The sequence below is a fragment of the Acanthaster planci genome, linkage group LG13 (genome assembly GCF_054643075.1).
Source record: "Acanthaster planci isolate LZ-2023a linkage group LG13, COTS_SCS, whole genome shotgun sequence".
In the NCBI taxonomy this organism is placed as follows: Eukaryota; Metazoa; Echinodermata; class Asteroidea; order Valvatida; family Acanthasteridae; genus Acanthaster; species Acanthaster planci.
The window spans coordinates 14,848,959-14,864,846 of NC_141789.1; the positions used below are offsets into that span (position 1 = coordinate 14,848,959).

Sequence of the window (15,888 nt, forward strand, 5' to 3'; positions counted from 1 at the left end):
GAGGCCGTAAATTGTCGTTGTCTTATCAACCGACCTTGCGTGATTTACATGTACCATTATTACTCGGGGCCCATTTACGGCTATGTCTCTATGGTTCGATGGTCGCTGTAGAAAAGAGCAGGCAGGCGGTGGCCAGGCACTGTCGTTATTATTGAACAAAAGCTGTTCGAGAAGATGAGGTGAAAATATGTCCAGAATTATAACAAAACACAGGTTTACTTTTGCAACCTGTAAAAGGAAGACTAGACGTGCACACCAATCGGCCATGTTGGTGGGTATGGCGGCCATTTTAGTAAGAAGTATTTTTATTAGGCTAATAAAGGCTAATAAAGGCTTAAATAGAGCTTTGGTGAATATTATTGGTCCTGAATTGAACTCCATAATGGCCGGTGGCTTAATAAAATAAGACCTACAGATCTGACCTTATTGTGACAATTTTCATTTGCTAAGAAATAATTATACATCATATGTAACAGAATTATGGGCTTAGAAGTTGAAAAAAATCTACAGTTCATGCCGCTCCCCTCGTTCTATATTGCATTTTTGTCATCAAGCTACGACAGCTTTAAAGCCGGTTGCTTTTACCGGCTGTGACCCGCTTGGCCACGGCCAATAGGGTTCCCCGTTCCGCACGATCTGACTTCAAGTATTCGATGCTAAAAGCCTGCCGATTCTCCCCTCTCGCTGAAAAGAAAAGAAAAAGACCTGCATTTGCAAATAATCCCAAAACGGTCCGCACAAATGCAAGGACAGCCTCCAAATTATAGCAACACGACCGCCGGGTAATAAGGACTGTTGACTCGGCTCTTTATATGAGTCATTTCTTCTTCATTCCAAATCGGGCAAGGGGGGTAAACACGGTAAATGGGTTTGCGGACGCAGGCACGGGTCCCGGGTACAAACTGATAAACGAGTGGATAGATGAGTTTTTGCTACAAAGAAAATAGGTTAACGGGGATGTAACTGCTTGACCACAGATTCCTGCAAATCGGTTAACATTAAAATGTTTGAAAGGTAGGCCTACATAAGCTATTGGTGTACTTTCACAACCCTAGGAACAATTTCGCTTGTATCTTTTTCCTTCCTCTATGCTCTTATCTGTAGGACTGAGACTAACCTGCATTTGAAGAACTAAAATTTCCGGCTGCATTATTCTAACTTTTTTTATTCTAACTTTTTTTATTGACCCGCACAAAAAGTAGCTCACATTTCAGCATAGACCTAGGGTTTGCAGTCTTTGAAGCGACTCCGAGTCTTGTTGTTAGTGTGCATGCGATGTACATGCGTAAGTTCATATTTCCTGCAATGCAAAATTTCATGTAACACCACCGAGGAAACCTAAGCACCTTAAAGCCGTCAAGGTGTATCATCCTGATGAATTATGCCCATGCACGCAATGGGGGGGGGGGTCAATTGTGCGCCACGGAGGAATTTGGTATTCCTCCATTGTTGCGCCGAGTTCAGATTGACTCCTATCCGGTTGGGCATCTTTGCGCCCTCTCATCATTTCAATCTTGTCGAGCAAACTGGAGGAAACAGTCGCGAGTAATTGCAGTGTCAACAGAGGTCTGGCCTCCCAGCCAGGAGCGTCCCGATAAATGGCGGAAATTGGCTAATAAGCCTCCGCGTTGATAACAGATTGAGATAAAAGTCTGGTAATTAAAACCCGAAACTGGCCTGGAACCACGGATATCTCTTCAGCCTGTCACTTGTTGAACAGGCGGGACGCGAACCAATCAATTAACAAGTGAACTAATCCAATTTGAGCCAGTCACAACACTCCAGTTGCAGAAATAAATTTATTATGGACTTGAGTCTCATTTTTCTTCAATAATTCCTTTTTGAAGATGTGTGGAAATTCTACGTCGAAGATGTAATTTTATAGTGGGACAGGAATGCCAAAGCCAGACCGTCAAATGGTTCAGATCATGGAGGCCAGATCAACTGACGGGCTGATTCAGTTCGCGCCACTCAAACCAGTCACAACCAGCCCTCCAGGCGGTTTTAATTGTCAATGCTAACCTCGTTCCCTTCAATGTTTGTTTATTGCAATCGGCTCATTGCGGGGTCGTGTTGAGTGATAGGCACGACCCTGTGCAGAAGCACTGTATGTGTTTTCTGCTACTGTTCTCTCCACTGAATTATGTGTACCCGTTATTTATATTTTCTCATTCCACGTGCGACATGACCCATCAAGCCGGCGCTGCGCACAATCTTATCGCTTGCTATAAGATTTCTGTCGCGGGAAATGTGATGCGAGCCTTCTTTTATGAAGCGAAGTCAAGAAAACAGAGAAATTGTAGATGGATTACATCATTGGTCAGAGGGGAAGGGGTCACATGACGACCTAATCGTCAGAAGGCCCAGAAGGTTGCATACATTCCGAACACTATGATTTTAATGGGTCCACCAATGCTCTAGGGGATCCATCACTACAGTCGGGCTGACATGTAACAGGCAGATTCTTTCACCAAATGGTAGTACGCGTGCGCACTTAGTCTCCTCCACGAGTCACATGAGGGAGTGATAAACTGGTGTTGAAATCTTTACGGAGAAGAAAACCTATTATCATAAATAAACCTATTTGATATTTCTGTCTTTTTTTGGGGGGGGAGTACTTCCAGCTCCATTGTGAAGCCCAGCTGACTTGGAAAAATTCACTAATTCAATGGTGGTTTAATCATTACCTATACCCTAGATTACTTGACCCGAGTGAAAATCACGCACCCATCAATCGACTACCCCACATCCAGTCAATTGTCAGCCAGCAAGTTGCGGCACACCGATACTTAAATACTATAGTGGCAAAGTGTCAACCCCTACCCATAGGCCTTTGCACTTCTACGGACCTGATGCCTTTTGTATACTAGTCACACTTGGACTGGAAAGTGGGTGACACAGCACAAAGAGTTCCAGGGCGTCCAAGGTGTTGGTAAATCACATGCCGGTGTTTAACGGTCATTAGCGATTGAAGGGCTCGCCGAGCCAGTGCTTGTCGCGCCTTTAGTGTGGCCAGGCCGTCAATACGGGGGACTATACGCTCGCACCACGCGAACCCGCCCCGACCTACACCACACCACACAGCCACCGTTTTGTGAGGTCCATAAAAAGGGACACCCTCTATAAACGGTTCTCTATTGAGCGATTGGACTGATCGGTATTGCCAGTCAGTCAAACTTTTATCTCTGACGTTCGCGCACACAGCACGGCCCACCGAGTAGACGAACAAGGCCGGTATGGCCATTTCTGTCTGGTGACGTTGGACCGCTTCTCATCTTCAAGACTTTTTTTCATCTCTCCTGAGCGACGTTGAAGAGAAAATAAAACTGGAGATTCCTCGCGTCGATTTCTGCACACGCTGGATGGAAGATTCTCCTCGTCCATCAGTAAATGCTTTTAATTATCCGTCCTTTGCTTGTCCCCTCACTGTATCCATTTGTTTAATGTGGAGGGTCGTTAGCCATCAATTATCAGCCATTTGACGTTGTTGAAGCAACTCTCATCGTTTGGTACGGGGAGAGACGCTAAGCAGTTGAGAGCGCGACGTTCAGATCATGACTCTATCTGCGTGCTGTGAATGCTCAACATTTCTACACTTAAAGCTGTAATCACTTTGGATTGGGATTCACAAGTTATACACCTAAAGTCACTTCGATATCTACATTTAAAGAAAGTTGGACAAACTATCGGGACTTCGTCGCAATGTTTCCACAATACCGGACAGACTTACTGGCTATGGGTCTGTCTTCTTCCAAGTTTCACCCCATGCCTGTGGTATCTGCTGCTGCGTTCTTTCCTCCAGTGGTGGCAATTGGGACCTGGCATCCCCATAACTATCGGCCGAGGGCCAAGCGGCCTACGCCGTACTACATTGCCGACATTCTCGGGCTGTGGGAGCGCGAGGCGGCCGTCGCTGCCGCCGCAGAGAGCCAGAGAAAGCTTGGCCTGATCAGTGCCGAGCACGCCCGTGCCATGACGCTGGCTGACTCGCCCGCCGTGGTCAGCGGTGGCGGTAAGCCGTCCGGGAAATCGGCGTCTTCTTCGCCGGGCAATTTGTCTGCTGATATGGACAAACGCGGTGTGGTGAAGCACGCCAAAGACGGACACCACCATCATCACCATCAGTCAAAAACTCACAGCAAGGAGGTGGTAGAAATTGTAACGGATCACACATCGGACAACCGGGAAAGCGTTGACAGCAACGGTAAGTCGTTTCTTCTTGTCATTCCTTAGAAAATAATTTGCAAGGACAAAATGGATTGCTAACTCTCTTACAGGTTTTATATATCAAGCAAAAAGTATTTTTTGGAAACCTCATCCTCAATCAATTAAAGCTACACGCAGTGCAACTCCATAAAACTTATTAGGCCTACCGTTTAAGCGACTGGCCTCGATTGACTAAAGTGTTAAATTCTCTCCGTTGATGTTAATGAATGGTTAGCCTACCATTAAATATAGCCCTGGGTACTTTGTTACCCCTCTATTCAGTCAGCAAGGCCGATTTAGGCCTCCCTCTTAACTCCATCCCCGCCCGGTAATCTATCACGGATAATAAAGACGACGGGGGAGAAAAACGAGAGAGTCAGGACCACCTAGGAGCAAACGGTGGTGCTTAAAACTTAGCCCTTCCGATCCGGCCCATCAGCGCGTCGCTCATTATTCCCCCTCCTTTGCGGAAGACCAGGCAAATGAGGCCAAAGAGCGGTGCCTCCACTCAACTCTGGCTTGATACACCCACAGGGTACGGCAGCACAGGGAGAGCCTTTCACGGCTCTCTTCATTCAGACCTGATTGTAAAGGAGCGGATAGAAATCCTAATGCAAAGCGAAGGCTTGAAAAAAAGACATCCCCTTTCCCCTCTTCCATTCTTCTTTGCCCTCCGCTTTCCGACCTCCGTGAATGCAGGGGGGGGTAAGAACCTTCCTCGCGGCTGGGCTCCGCTCTCCAAGTGACCATCAAGCTCTTTGAAGACAGTAAAAGGTTTCCCGTCGAAGGAGGGTGGGAATTAAAGGAGAAAACATCCACTTGGGCATAACTACCAAGCGACCTTTTAACTCGAAATAACTACCGGCGAAAATGTATAACTAGTTGTTAAAAAACAGGTAGACGGCAAGTAAATTGTCACTCTTAACAATGATTATTGTCTAAGTTTCGGCTTGAAATAATGTCGTAGTATTGAACGACAATTAATTATATTGACCTCATCGAGACAACTGCCTCAACCGTCTATGCATTTTAAAGTACTCTTGAAGTCATGTTTCCTCAAACGTTTACGTTTTATTAATTTATTTCACCTCTATTTATGTTTCGTTTTATTCGTTTTGGAAAATTACGATTTAAAAACAAAAACAATACATGCCCTTGAGATCCTCGCTGTTTTCTTTTAATTTTGACTCAGAGAGCGTTCAGTTATGTATATTGTAGCGTGAAAATTCTAACAAGTCCTCAGTTCTTATTTAATGAATCGTAGATATTCCATCAATAAGCACTCATATGCGCATTTTGTTTAAAGCCTTTCTTAATTCGCTCAAAGCTTAAGGCAGTTCTCAGCTAGCTGGAACAACGATTTAAAAAAAATCATTGCAATTGCATCTGGAGAGGATTTCTGAAAGCTGCCAGTGGCAGGACTTAATCATTTAGGGGTCTCGCTAAATGGCCATTAAACGAGTCCTTTAATTTGAGCCATTAATGAGTCTGTCATTCACTTGAGATGATTACGGCATAGGGTAATTACAGAATTCCTGAATTATCGGATGGTTCGTTAGCTTCAACGGATACCGGCCACTTTTTTATCAAAGTTGAACTTTAAACTGCGGTTACACAATCTGTTAGGATTTTTTAATTATACATTATGAATCATGAGGTGATTTGTTGAATTATTTATTCTGTGTATAGGTCTTATTTTCACTGATATCCGTTTTCTTTTTGTAAAATGACGCTTGACATATCTAGTTTTTATCGATCAGTTTTCGATAAGATTTTCTTTGTGTACAATAGATAATGATAATAGCTAAATGATCAATAAATTGTGTAATAGAGGACAGGATAGAGTTAAGAATTACGCATACTGAGACAAAATTTGGTTGAATAATTTCAGTGCTTTATAAATTGTGAAAATTATCAGTCACTTGTGCTTTCAATGTAAAGGTTATAATATATTCTAAAAAGCCAGTTGAGGGTTTGATCTTATCTTTTAAGAAAACGTGAATTTGCCCTCAAAAACCAAAGCAGTGCGTCCTGTAAGTTATAATACACCCAAAAGAGAATTTGCATAATTGTAGAGGGATTGATTTGGTTAGGTTTACCCTTGCGTGAAAACATATGACAGCTCAATTAGTCCGTCAATTGTGTCTACGAGATCACTTGTGTTGTCGTTGTAACTGCGCATGCGGACTTCATGGCTAAACAACATGATGTCATGGATCTGATGAGAGTGACTATATTGGAAAAAGTGTAAATAGGCTAATTGGAAACAACAATTACTCCGTCAAAAAATAAAATGATTTGTTGCCATCTGGTTTTACAGAATGAATCATCCGAGTTAACACATTTCCTGGCTAAATTTCTCGGTTAAACAACCCGAAATTGTTTTCGTCTTACAAGAAAATTTTGAAAAAAATCGCAATTATTTTATTTAGAATATTAAAAGGTGAACATTAAGAACTAGGCCTACCTAGGTGAAATTAGAAGATTAGAATTGTGGAAGAAACTATTAAATTATATTAAAAGTGACATGCCACGTCGGTGTTACAAAAGTTGGAACTAAATTCATTCTGAAATATTATTCACAAGTTTGGTTCAAAAGAAATTTAGGTCGGGCCTAAAGAGGGTCCCTCTTCTGAAAGTTTTGGTAAAATTGCAATCTAAGGACGGTCCCTCAAAACAAAGAGAAAGAGACGTATTTCGTCCTCAACTCACAAGTTAGGTTTTACTGAATGCCAAACGGGATCTCACTGGGAAGAATAACCTCTACAAAGGATATGGTCATTCAGGGAAAATGGGTGTAAGTAACTCTTTCAGTAAAATCTACAGCTGATTTTACAGCAACATTTTCCTTTCTAATCCAGAGGATGAGAATTCTGGCGGAGCAGCGGACCGCAAGCGCAAGGGGGAAGGCGAGATGCCGGACGGTAAGGAGAAGAAGAAGAAAGCCAGGACTACGTTCAGCGGGAGACAGATCTTCGAGCTGGAGAAACAGTTTGAGGCCAAGAAATACCTCTCTGCCAGCGAGAGGGCTGAGTTAGCTACCCTCCTGAATGTGACAGACACCCAGGTAAATTGTTTATAGCTCGTCACTCGTTCCATTCAATCCCTGTTCGTTCAGTATTATTGGTTTTCAAGGAGACTTGCAGCAAATTAAACATTCAGCATCACTTCAAGAATGTGTTTTGGTTTATTCAGGTAACGAAGACAATGCAAACTTTGAATATTTCTAAAAATAAAAATTTCGGGCACAAATTTTAGAGACCTCTTCATCACTAAATGGACACGCCACTGATCTCACAAATTTCAAACAGATAACAATAACAAGATTCCCGACTGAAATTAGCCGATGGTGTAGACAAGATCATGGTCGACTTGACCGCAAAATGACACGAGACAGTGACCTCCAAAACCACAGCAATTCAAGCAAATATTTCCAAGAACCATTAATTAAAATTCGTACGTAAGGTAAATGTGAGTCTTTTTAGTTCACCCGTTATCATTATAGTTTGTACTCTTTACTGACATTCTGTCAATGGAACGTACAGCATGTCACTGTCAGGGGTCCAAATGACGGTCTGTCATTAGCACGTACAGCATGTCAATGCCAGGGCCCCGAATGTACATTTCCACCCTTCCTCTACTCGGCTGTTTTTCCAGCTTTTGTTTTGATCCTACTGCCACGACTCCCTGTATACCAATGAAATTCCCTTTCACTCATACTTCATAATTCGTCGATTAAGAGCGGTCCTTTCAGAACCCATAATTGCCTGTCGTCGGTGAGATGATAATAACATTAACAGTCATTTTGGTGTTTAAAAACCTTTCAGAAGGAAGATATTGTCGTTCGTTCGTGGGACCGTGTAATGATTTAACTTGTTCGCTATCAACAGCATGTAACAGTGATAGAGCATGCGTGCATAGAAGCTAATCTCCTGCATCTTCGCGTTTATATGGAGAGTCGACAGCGATGTTAGACCGTCGCCCATAACACAACCCATTACGGTTTCGCTTGCCGAACACGGGGCAACATCGCGGCGCGTTTTAACTCTTGGAATTGCCCACACGATCCCATTGCTCACAATCAACTGCGGAAGTTTTTTTCCGTCTCGCTAAGCCATTTTTTTCTGTCTTCTTCCCTTTTAATCTTCCAGGTAGTTAATTTGTCGGGATGGGACAGTCGTTTTCTCAACCATTTAAGGGTAATTCACAGAGGCACTGTAATCGGAAAATAATGGATTTGAGGGTAAAAGCGGGGGCCGTACTGGCGGCAAGATGGCATTCCATTACCTTAACATGATTCGTGTAAATGGAGGGGGGGTTAGTACTGTTGCTTACATAGCGCATTGTGATTGGTTAAAAGCCTCACGATTATAAAGGTTGCCCATTCACATAATTCTTGGCTCTTTGTATCAAAATGGCAGGCACTTTCTGAAGCCGTTATATTGACTTGTAGGCGTGTCCACAAAACGTATCGGAACTTCTGGCCAATGAACTTGAAGCTAACAGATCAGCTGTTTTCAGTAGTTGATTTAGAACCCGAAAGCTATTAATGTCATTACGTACTGTATACAGCCGGAGACATCTATATTGCAGTTGTGAATAAAATAGATATAAACACTAAGTCTTGTCGGCTCTATTGGAGATGATTTGGCGCCGCGATTGTGGACTTTGCTATTTATGTGGACTTAAACTTGCAAATGAGTGAATTGAACAGACTAGAAATCGGCCAGTATGCCCTTAACCACTCTAAGGAATAATGATCGGTGGTGATTATAGCCGATAGATGCTGATGGTAAACTAAATTCTGTGACACCTTTTTCATGTCTTGCTTTTTGTCTTGCCTTTCTGTGCCTCTCACCTTTTTTCCCTCGCACATGTGGGTGATGTATAGTAGAAGTGGGTATAAGATAGCACTCCTACGACGCCTGCGGGACAGGTCCCGACCGAGTGCTCCGGAGTAGGTAAGGCGAGAAAGTTACCCGTGTCCTGTTTGCACGTACCAGTAGCGGGACGTCCGAGCTTTTTTTCGGCTGGATGTCGCTCCGGTGGCTCCGTCTGTTTTCTGCGCCTCCGGGAAAAGGCCGAGTTGGAGGCGTGAAGAGGAAGACGAGAAAAGACTTCTCCACTCTTGAAGAGAGTGTGACTGTATTCCACGAGTGGAAACAAGATGAGGGGGACCGTGTAAACGGGTTAGACTCTCGGGGGCCCGACTTGATCCAGTTTGTCTACCCTGGTGGGACGGATGCGTGAGGGTTAACTCCTAAACCACCAATGAAACAAGACCCTGCAGTGTCACCGCCGTCATCACCGTTATCCCCAAGAACCTCCTCGCTCCTTGTTGGCATCACTTTCTTCATTTTCTGCTTTCTTTTGCTCTGATTGGAAATCCTCTTTAGTAAGACCAAGTAGGGTCGAGACATGATAACGAGTGAATGTGAAAGTCAGTAACAGTTACGATGCAAACCTGACCTATGTCTCTCCATCTTGGTATACTTTAGCTACCCAATTCCTCCACCTCAAAAATAACTCTTATGTCTAGAATAAAATAAGAGAATACGCCATGATAAATATTACATTAAATCTTTTAAACAGACACTCCTACAACTAGACTCTGCACAAAGTCACACCTACCGGAATGAAAACAATAATAAGCGTAAAATGCCCTGACGTTTGGATTTCAATAAAAAATCAATATCTTTTAATTCAGCCGCACTCGTAGCCAAACATTTTAGTCACGGGCTATGTAGTTTTTACCACATAATTGACTCTCCGGGTTTTCGCTTTTCGGTAATGCTGATCCGCGAGTTATTGCCCTGATATCTCATCGGTCATGGCTCATCTTTTTTTTAGTGGTGTGGTCTTCTCGTGATATGGAATTTTCGGTAGATGTTTCTTTAAAAATTATTTCCACTGCAGTTTCATGCTTATATCTTAAGGTTTTTTTTAAACATTGTTGGTGACATTTTTCGTCACAAATTTCCTTAATGTTTCCAGAGGCCTTTTGTGCTCGTTAAAGGTCGCCTACTCTCGAGCTTGCTCCGCAGTTTCTTCCATGGTTTATGTTAATATAATTCATACACCGCTTCGGGACGATGGAAAACACGTGTACTCATCGCCGTCGTCTGTATTAATTTTCGTCATAATTTAGGAGTAATGGAAAGTCGGCAATTTACAGGCGAGGGACCTGAATCAATCATGAATCGTGACAGACCACAGTGCTTTAACTATAGAGTGCCGAAGTGTGACGTCACTGTGAACCAGAAAGAGCAGTGCAAACGAATGGAGTACGCGCGCGTGTTGGTTCACGCACTGGTTCTTGCGCTAATGCCTTTTACACACTAATTGTGCGCGTGACGTATTCACTTCGGTACTTAAGTGTGACGTCACTTCAGTTTAAACCACTCATACTGCACATTTGCACTGTTCATAGGGTTACATGCTTCGATCGCCGTTTACACGGAACCATGGAACCGGAAGTTAACGCGCAACTTCAGCAATTGTCCAATGAGAGCCTGCAAATCGTGGCGCGTCCGCCTTTGTGACAAAGTCACCTACGAACCGGATACCAGGCTTTAGTATGGCACACGTGATTGGTGGAAAATAGCGTCTGTGAAATCGAAATCTCCCAGCAAATAAGAGTGATAGCAATGTAACTTCCACAAATTTATTTTCTACACGTCATGTAACTCATTTTTGTACAGGACAGCGTTGGTAGAAAATCTGAATCCCTTCTCATGTCTCAGGTTTGATGTGCATTTGTTTCGTAAAATATACCGGAAAAGTAAACGCCAAAGACCAAGACGGCCTTCGTCCTTGCCGTGTGAAGCTCTTGAAAATGTAGATTTATGTGGCTTTTTAAAATTGGTAATGACCAACAGTTTAGGAAAGAGGGGATTTAAGTTTTGAGTAATTAACAGCATAATTCTCATTTAGCGTGGTGGCAACTGATAAAAAATGTTGTGCGGGTACCAGTAAAGCCCTTTTGTTGATTATCTAAATGTTTTAGCACCAGCGGTGAGACTGATTCCTACTAGTACTTAGATTGCCACATGATGCAGGGGAAACGTGGTTTTGAGGCCTCACAATGTTTTCTTTGTCACTTGGTGTTCGCAGGTAAAAATTTGGTTCCAGAACAGGCGCACAAAGTGGAAGAAGATGGAAGGGATTTCCAATGCAGAGGCAGCCGAGCACAAGATTGGAGGACCAAAACACATCGACACCATACGGCAGAAACAGAACAGCGAGGCGGCAACAGCTGCAGCAGTGGCGGGAACAGCCGAGAAAGCGTCCTCGCCCCCCATGAGGGCCATGGCCGCTCCCGCTCCGGGTGATGATGACGATGACGACGAAGATGAAGAGGAGGAAGACGAAGACGTGAATGGAGTTCAGGAAGAGAGATGCGGCTCTCTTTGCCGTGATGATGGCGAGGATGAAATGGAAGTGGAAGTCGTTCCCGTGGCAGAAACAGCAGTGGCAGTAACCGGGACTGAAAGCGAGCATGGGATGGAAGGCAGGAAGGAGAAGTGTCTCAAGGAGGAGGATCGGATATCAGGCCAGGAGGTAGGACAGAGGAGAAGACTGGCCTGCGAGTGTGACTCAGTCTTGCCCGTGTCCCACCATCCTTTGGCAGTCCAGACTCTCGCATCATCATCATCATCAGTAGCAGGGTTGACACCACCACCACAACCGCCATGCGAGGCCTCCATCGAAGATACTACGGAGGCTAAGGTGGGTCACGTCATCCTGAGAGACGAGGAGAACGGTGAAAGAGAAAACAAAATGTGGGAGAGCCACGCCAGAAACACCGAAACAATTCTTACTGATCATTACCACCAATGTCATTGAGATCAAAATAACCCTCCGACGAAAAAACCCACGCAAGGGTGTGTCAGCTGACTGAAACGGAGTATAAATTCAATTGTAAATTTTGACAAATGTTAGGGTTGAAAGAAATAAATCTAATATTTATAATTTGTGTATAAAAATAACCGAGTGTGGAAAAATGTGGAACATATTCATGTTCCCAGCATCATGCTATTTGAAACGTTTGCAAGAGTGGGAATCTAAATGTAAAACTGGCCATAAGTGATGCGATAAAATCAAATGTAATTCCCAAGTATTTATACATATTTACTACCAATTGTGTATTTACGCAGCAAGATTATCGATAGGGTTCACTGTATATAATACAGAATGCAAGTATCATGGTCAACATTTGGCGCCAATTTGTCGGCTTCAGTTTTACTTTGGATGTGAGTTTGTTGTTTCGGCAGCTGCGAAAAAATACTGGCCAACTATAAGGCCAATTTTCTATTCAAGTTCTGTCCCATCTTTACCCTGGATGAGCAATTTAGCAAATCAAAAGCTATTTGGCCGGCCCTTTAAATGTTGTCGTCTGAAGCATGAAATCACTGCAAACAGCAGTTGGGCACGCGCCAGCAAGTCCTTCAAGTCCATTCAGGGCGGCGACAGCTTTTCCTCCCCAAGAAGCTTTTCCCGCTCCGATTTTTTTTAGCTGCGTCTCGGTCTTGCGGAGACGAGAGTTAACGGGCTGTTACAATGCAGGCTCCGTGCCCGTCCGCTAAACCGTCGTCTCTCGGTAGTGTTGGCCCAGTCAGGTGTGCATCGCAGGTGGAATAGTAAATAGAGTATGGGAGGCTGGCCGCGCATATCCAAACATCGTCCAGATGCCGTTCTTTTAATACTTCATTGACTAACGCGGCTACTTGGACGAGGGGGACGGGGATAGCGAGTGAGGGAAGACTTGAGACTTGGAGCATTTGAGGGGCGAAGTGTGTGTACACGGAGTGGTGCGTGGATGGAAAGCAAATCAAAGTAAATAGACAGGAGAAGGAGAGAAGGAATAGAGAAAAAACCTGAAACGATTGAGAAGCTGTACAGTAGTCGATTTTCATCCAAATTGAAACCCAAGTCAGGCCGGCAGCGCGAGGTAGGGAAAAGGGGGATATTGTTGGTGTCTTGCCGTCCCGTGGGACTCTGAAGCCAACTTCAAAATTACTTTAACTGCACTCTTATTTTGTAGAGGGGTGGCACGCATCACAACATCCAAAGCAGTTTTGTTTATTTTTGAAATGAATCTGACGTTATACATCACACGCAACCTACAGTGCAAGTCATCTTCAACCTACATCCTATAAACTTCAGCGCAGATAGTGTGAAAAACTTTCTTTTTATTATGGAAATTTGTGCAAAAATAATTCACCAACGTTACGGTCCTTTGTTAGCGGTTTCTAACGATCAGGTTGCAAACTGCATGAGGTTCTTGAAAAGCTCCCAGCAGTTTTGTCAGTTTGACCACGCTTAACACTTCACGGGATGATGCCAGAGGTTAGGCTACCTAATAGCAATGTCAGTGCTGTTGTGTGATGCCAGTTATAATGCATGTCGAGCGTTTTCAGGTTTCAACCCTGGATGTGAGAATGCTGTGCCTATGACCTCCCGTCTCGGCCGCTTGTCGCGCAGTAAACACCTCACCAGATCGAAACAAACCTGGTTCATGGCGCGTGTTAGACCCATAGGTTTATTTAAAATCCAGGCTGAGTTTGTAAATGTTTATTTTTATTACCGAGGGGCACGTTCCAAGTGCTAAGTGCAGTCAGAGTGCAGTAGAGGGTGTGTTTAATAACTGCCCTTCGTGATAATGTTATTAAACATCCGTGCCATGTTTATTTGAAATATAGATTTGCACTGAGACAACTCGAAATTCATTAAAGAACTTAGCAAGTCGTGCGACACTTAACTACAGCGCAAAGTTAAACCTGGTCTAACCAGTTTGCTGACTTTCATTAAAAAAGTGCATTATGCTGAGATATTTCTGTGTAATGTCACTAAAGTCATTAATCAAAATTCGGCAGTGGCTCCTGTCAGCGTTACTATTGCAGCGAGTCTAGGATCCCAGTATTTTTGGCCTGCTCAGTACACGTTGTAGCAAAAGGCATGGGCACACGGAGGAATTTTCTTTGGGGGGCGGGGCTACCAAGTGGGGATAGGAGCATCCTATGAGGTCTTGTCGTGTGTTATGTTTGTTATACACAGTTTCCCTTTCTCAATTATGTGTATATCCATTTCTCTTTTTCTCGAGTCCAACTTCCTGCGCGTGATTTTTGTCCTTCTACATCTACAACTTCCCATCTTTTCGTGACTCTCCTTGGTCCGTCTCCTCTGTCCTCCTCTAGCATCAGCCACTCTCTCTCCTATTCCTCCGCCGTGTCTTCCTTCCTGCTCGAATGACTGTAATCAGCTTTGGTACTGAACCAGACACCGCGCCCCGCACTCAGCGCTAGTTTCCTGCCCGCTCCGTCGAAGCCCGAGCCGCGACGGGGAACCAGGTGTCAGACCCTCTTCGCCGGTGGGTAAGCGGCCGTGAAACCCAAACCACCCGCGTAACACCGAAATCCACGGAGATAAAAGAGAGAAAGAAACCAAGAAAAACCCCTTTCGAAGCAGATTCTTTGCGGTTTGGTGGTTGGGGAGAACGACAGGGCCCCGAAGTCAGGATGTATAGAGATGAGATTCGTGATACGGTTTTTCCGATTCTCCGGAAAACCAAGCCGACTGAGGTGGTATTCCGCCCGTGGATAGACAACAGAAGTGGGCGAGTGAGAAGTCCACTTCACCGAAAACAAGCCGGTAGGAAGCGCCGCCGACGATCGGTATACCAGATAACTTGTTTTCGTGGAAAGAAAGAAAACAGAAACTAAGCAGAATCAACAAAAAACGAAGCAAAACAAAGCACAAATCCAAGAGGTTGCCAACTACAATATTTTCGCCGACTTTTGCACTATAACTATACACGTCTCGGGTCTGTCGCGTGGTGCTTTAAAGCTAGCCAGACCTGACCGTCAAAACTGGCGTAGTTTGTAACTGGACTGTAAACTTTAAATGTTGGTCAGAGTAATTTTGTTTACAAAGGCCTCATTTAATATAACGCTGGTGTGGTGATAATTCTTAAAGATGGAATTAGTGTCATCTAATAATTTTGTCTGATGGCATTTTGTCATGAAACATTCGCGCTGACATTTTAGTAGGGCAGTAGTTATAATCTTCGGCGTTATGGATTGAATGAATTCCTAAAAAGGGAATATCAAGTTCATAGTGAATTTATCCACTTTGGTGTTTCCATCAACTGCAGCTTTTTGGTGCCTTAGACACATGTCATATCTCATTCCCACTGTCTTGATGCTGTGTTGTTTATTAATATTAGATGTTTTTCAAAAGACCAGTGACTCACGCTGAGCTTTGCAATAGTGTAAGGCACAAAAAAGTGTAATCGTCAGCACATTTTGGAAAATCTTTTGTCGGTCATGTTCACGACAATCATGTAGAATTTTTTTTTACCGTTGGACGCTCTGCCACAGTGTGGCTGGTGGAGACATTACTGAGCTAGTAATAGGCATGGTAGAATCGACAAAGCCGCAATACACAACTCCTACCTGTTATCTCATATTATGGGACTGGAGGATATTAAGTGCATTTTGATATATAAAAGGAAACAAAGGAGGAGGTGTTCGTCTTCTTTTTTTTAAATTTATTTTTACTTTATTACATAACTACCTATGTAAGAGAAATTGGAACTTCATTCACTGATAGCCACAGATGGAAAGCAAGGTTTAAGATTTTGGACTCTTCATATTTTGAAGTCTATGTAGAGGTCATATTTTC

General features: G+C 43.7%; 1 protein-coding gene across 1 annotated transcript; it reads left to right on the forward strand.

The window, feature by feature from the left end:
* The first annotated feature begins 2,824 nt into the window (after positions 1 to 2,824).
* On the forward strand, positions 2,825 to 12,418 carry LOC110973961 (uncharacterized). The gene is made up of 3 exons (XM_022225231.2): positions 2,825 to 4,204; positions 7,068 to 7,273; positions 11,320 to 12,418. The coding sequence occupies exons 1-3, from the start codon at positions 3,703 to 3,705 to the stop codon at positions 12,049 to 12,051; spliced, it is 1,440 nt and encodes a 479-aa protein (XP_022080923.1). The 5' UTR covers positions 2,825 to 3,702; the 3' UTR covers positions 12,052 to 12,418.
* Positions 12,419 to 15,888: the final 3,470 nt, after the last annotated feature.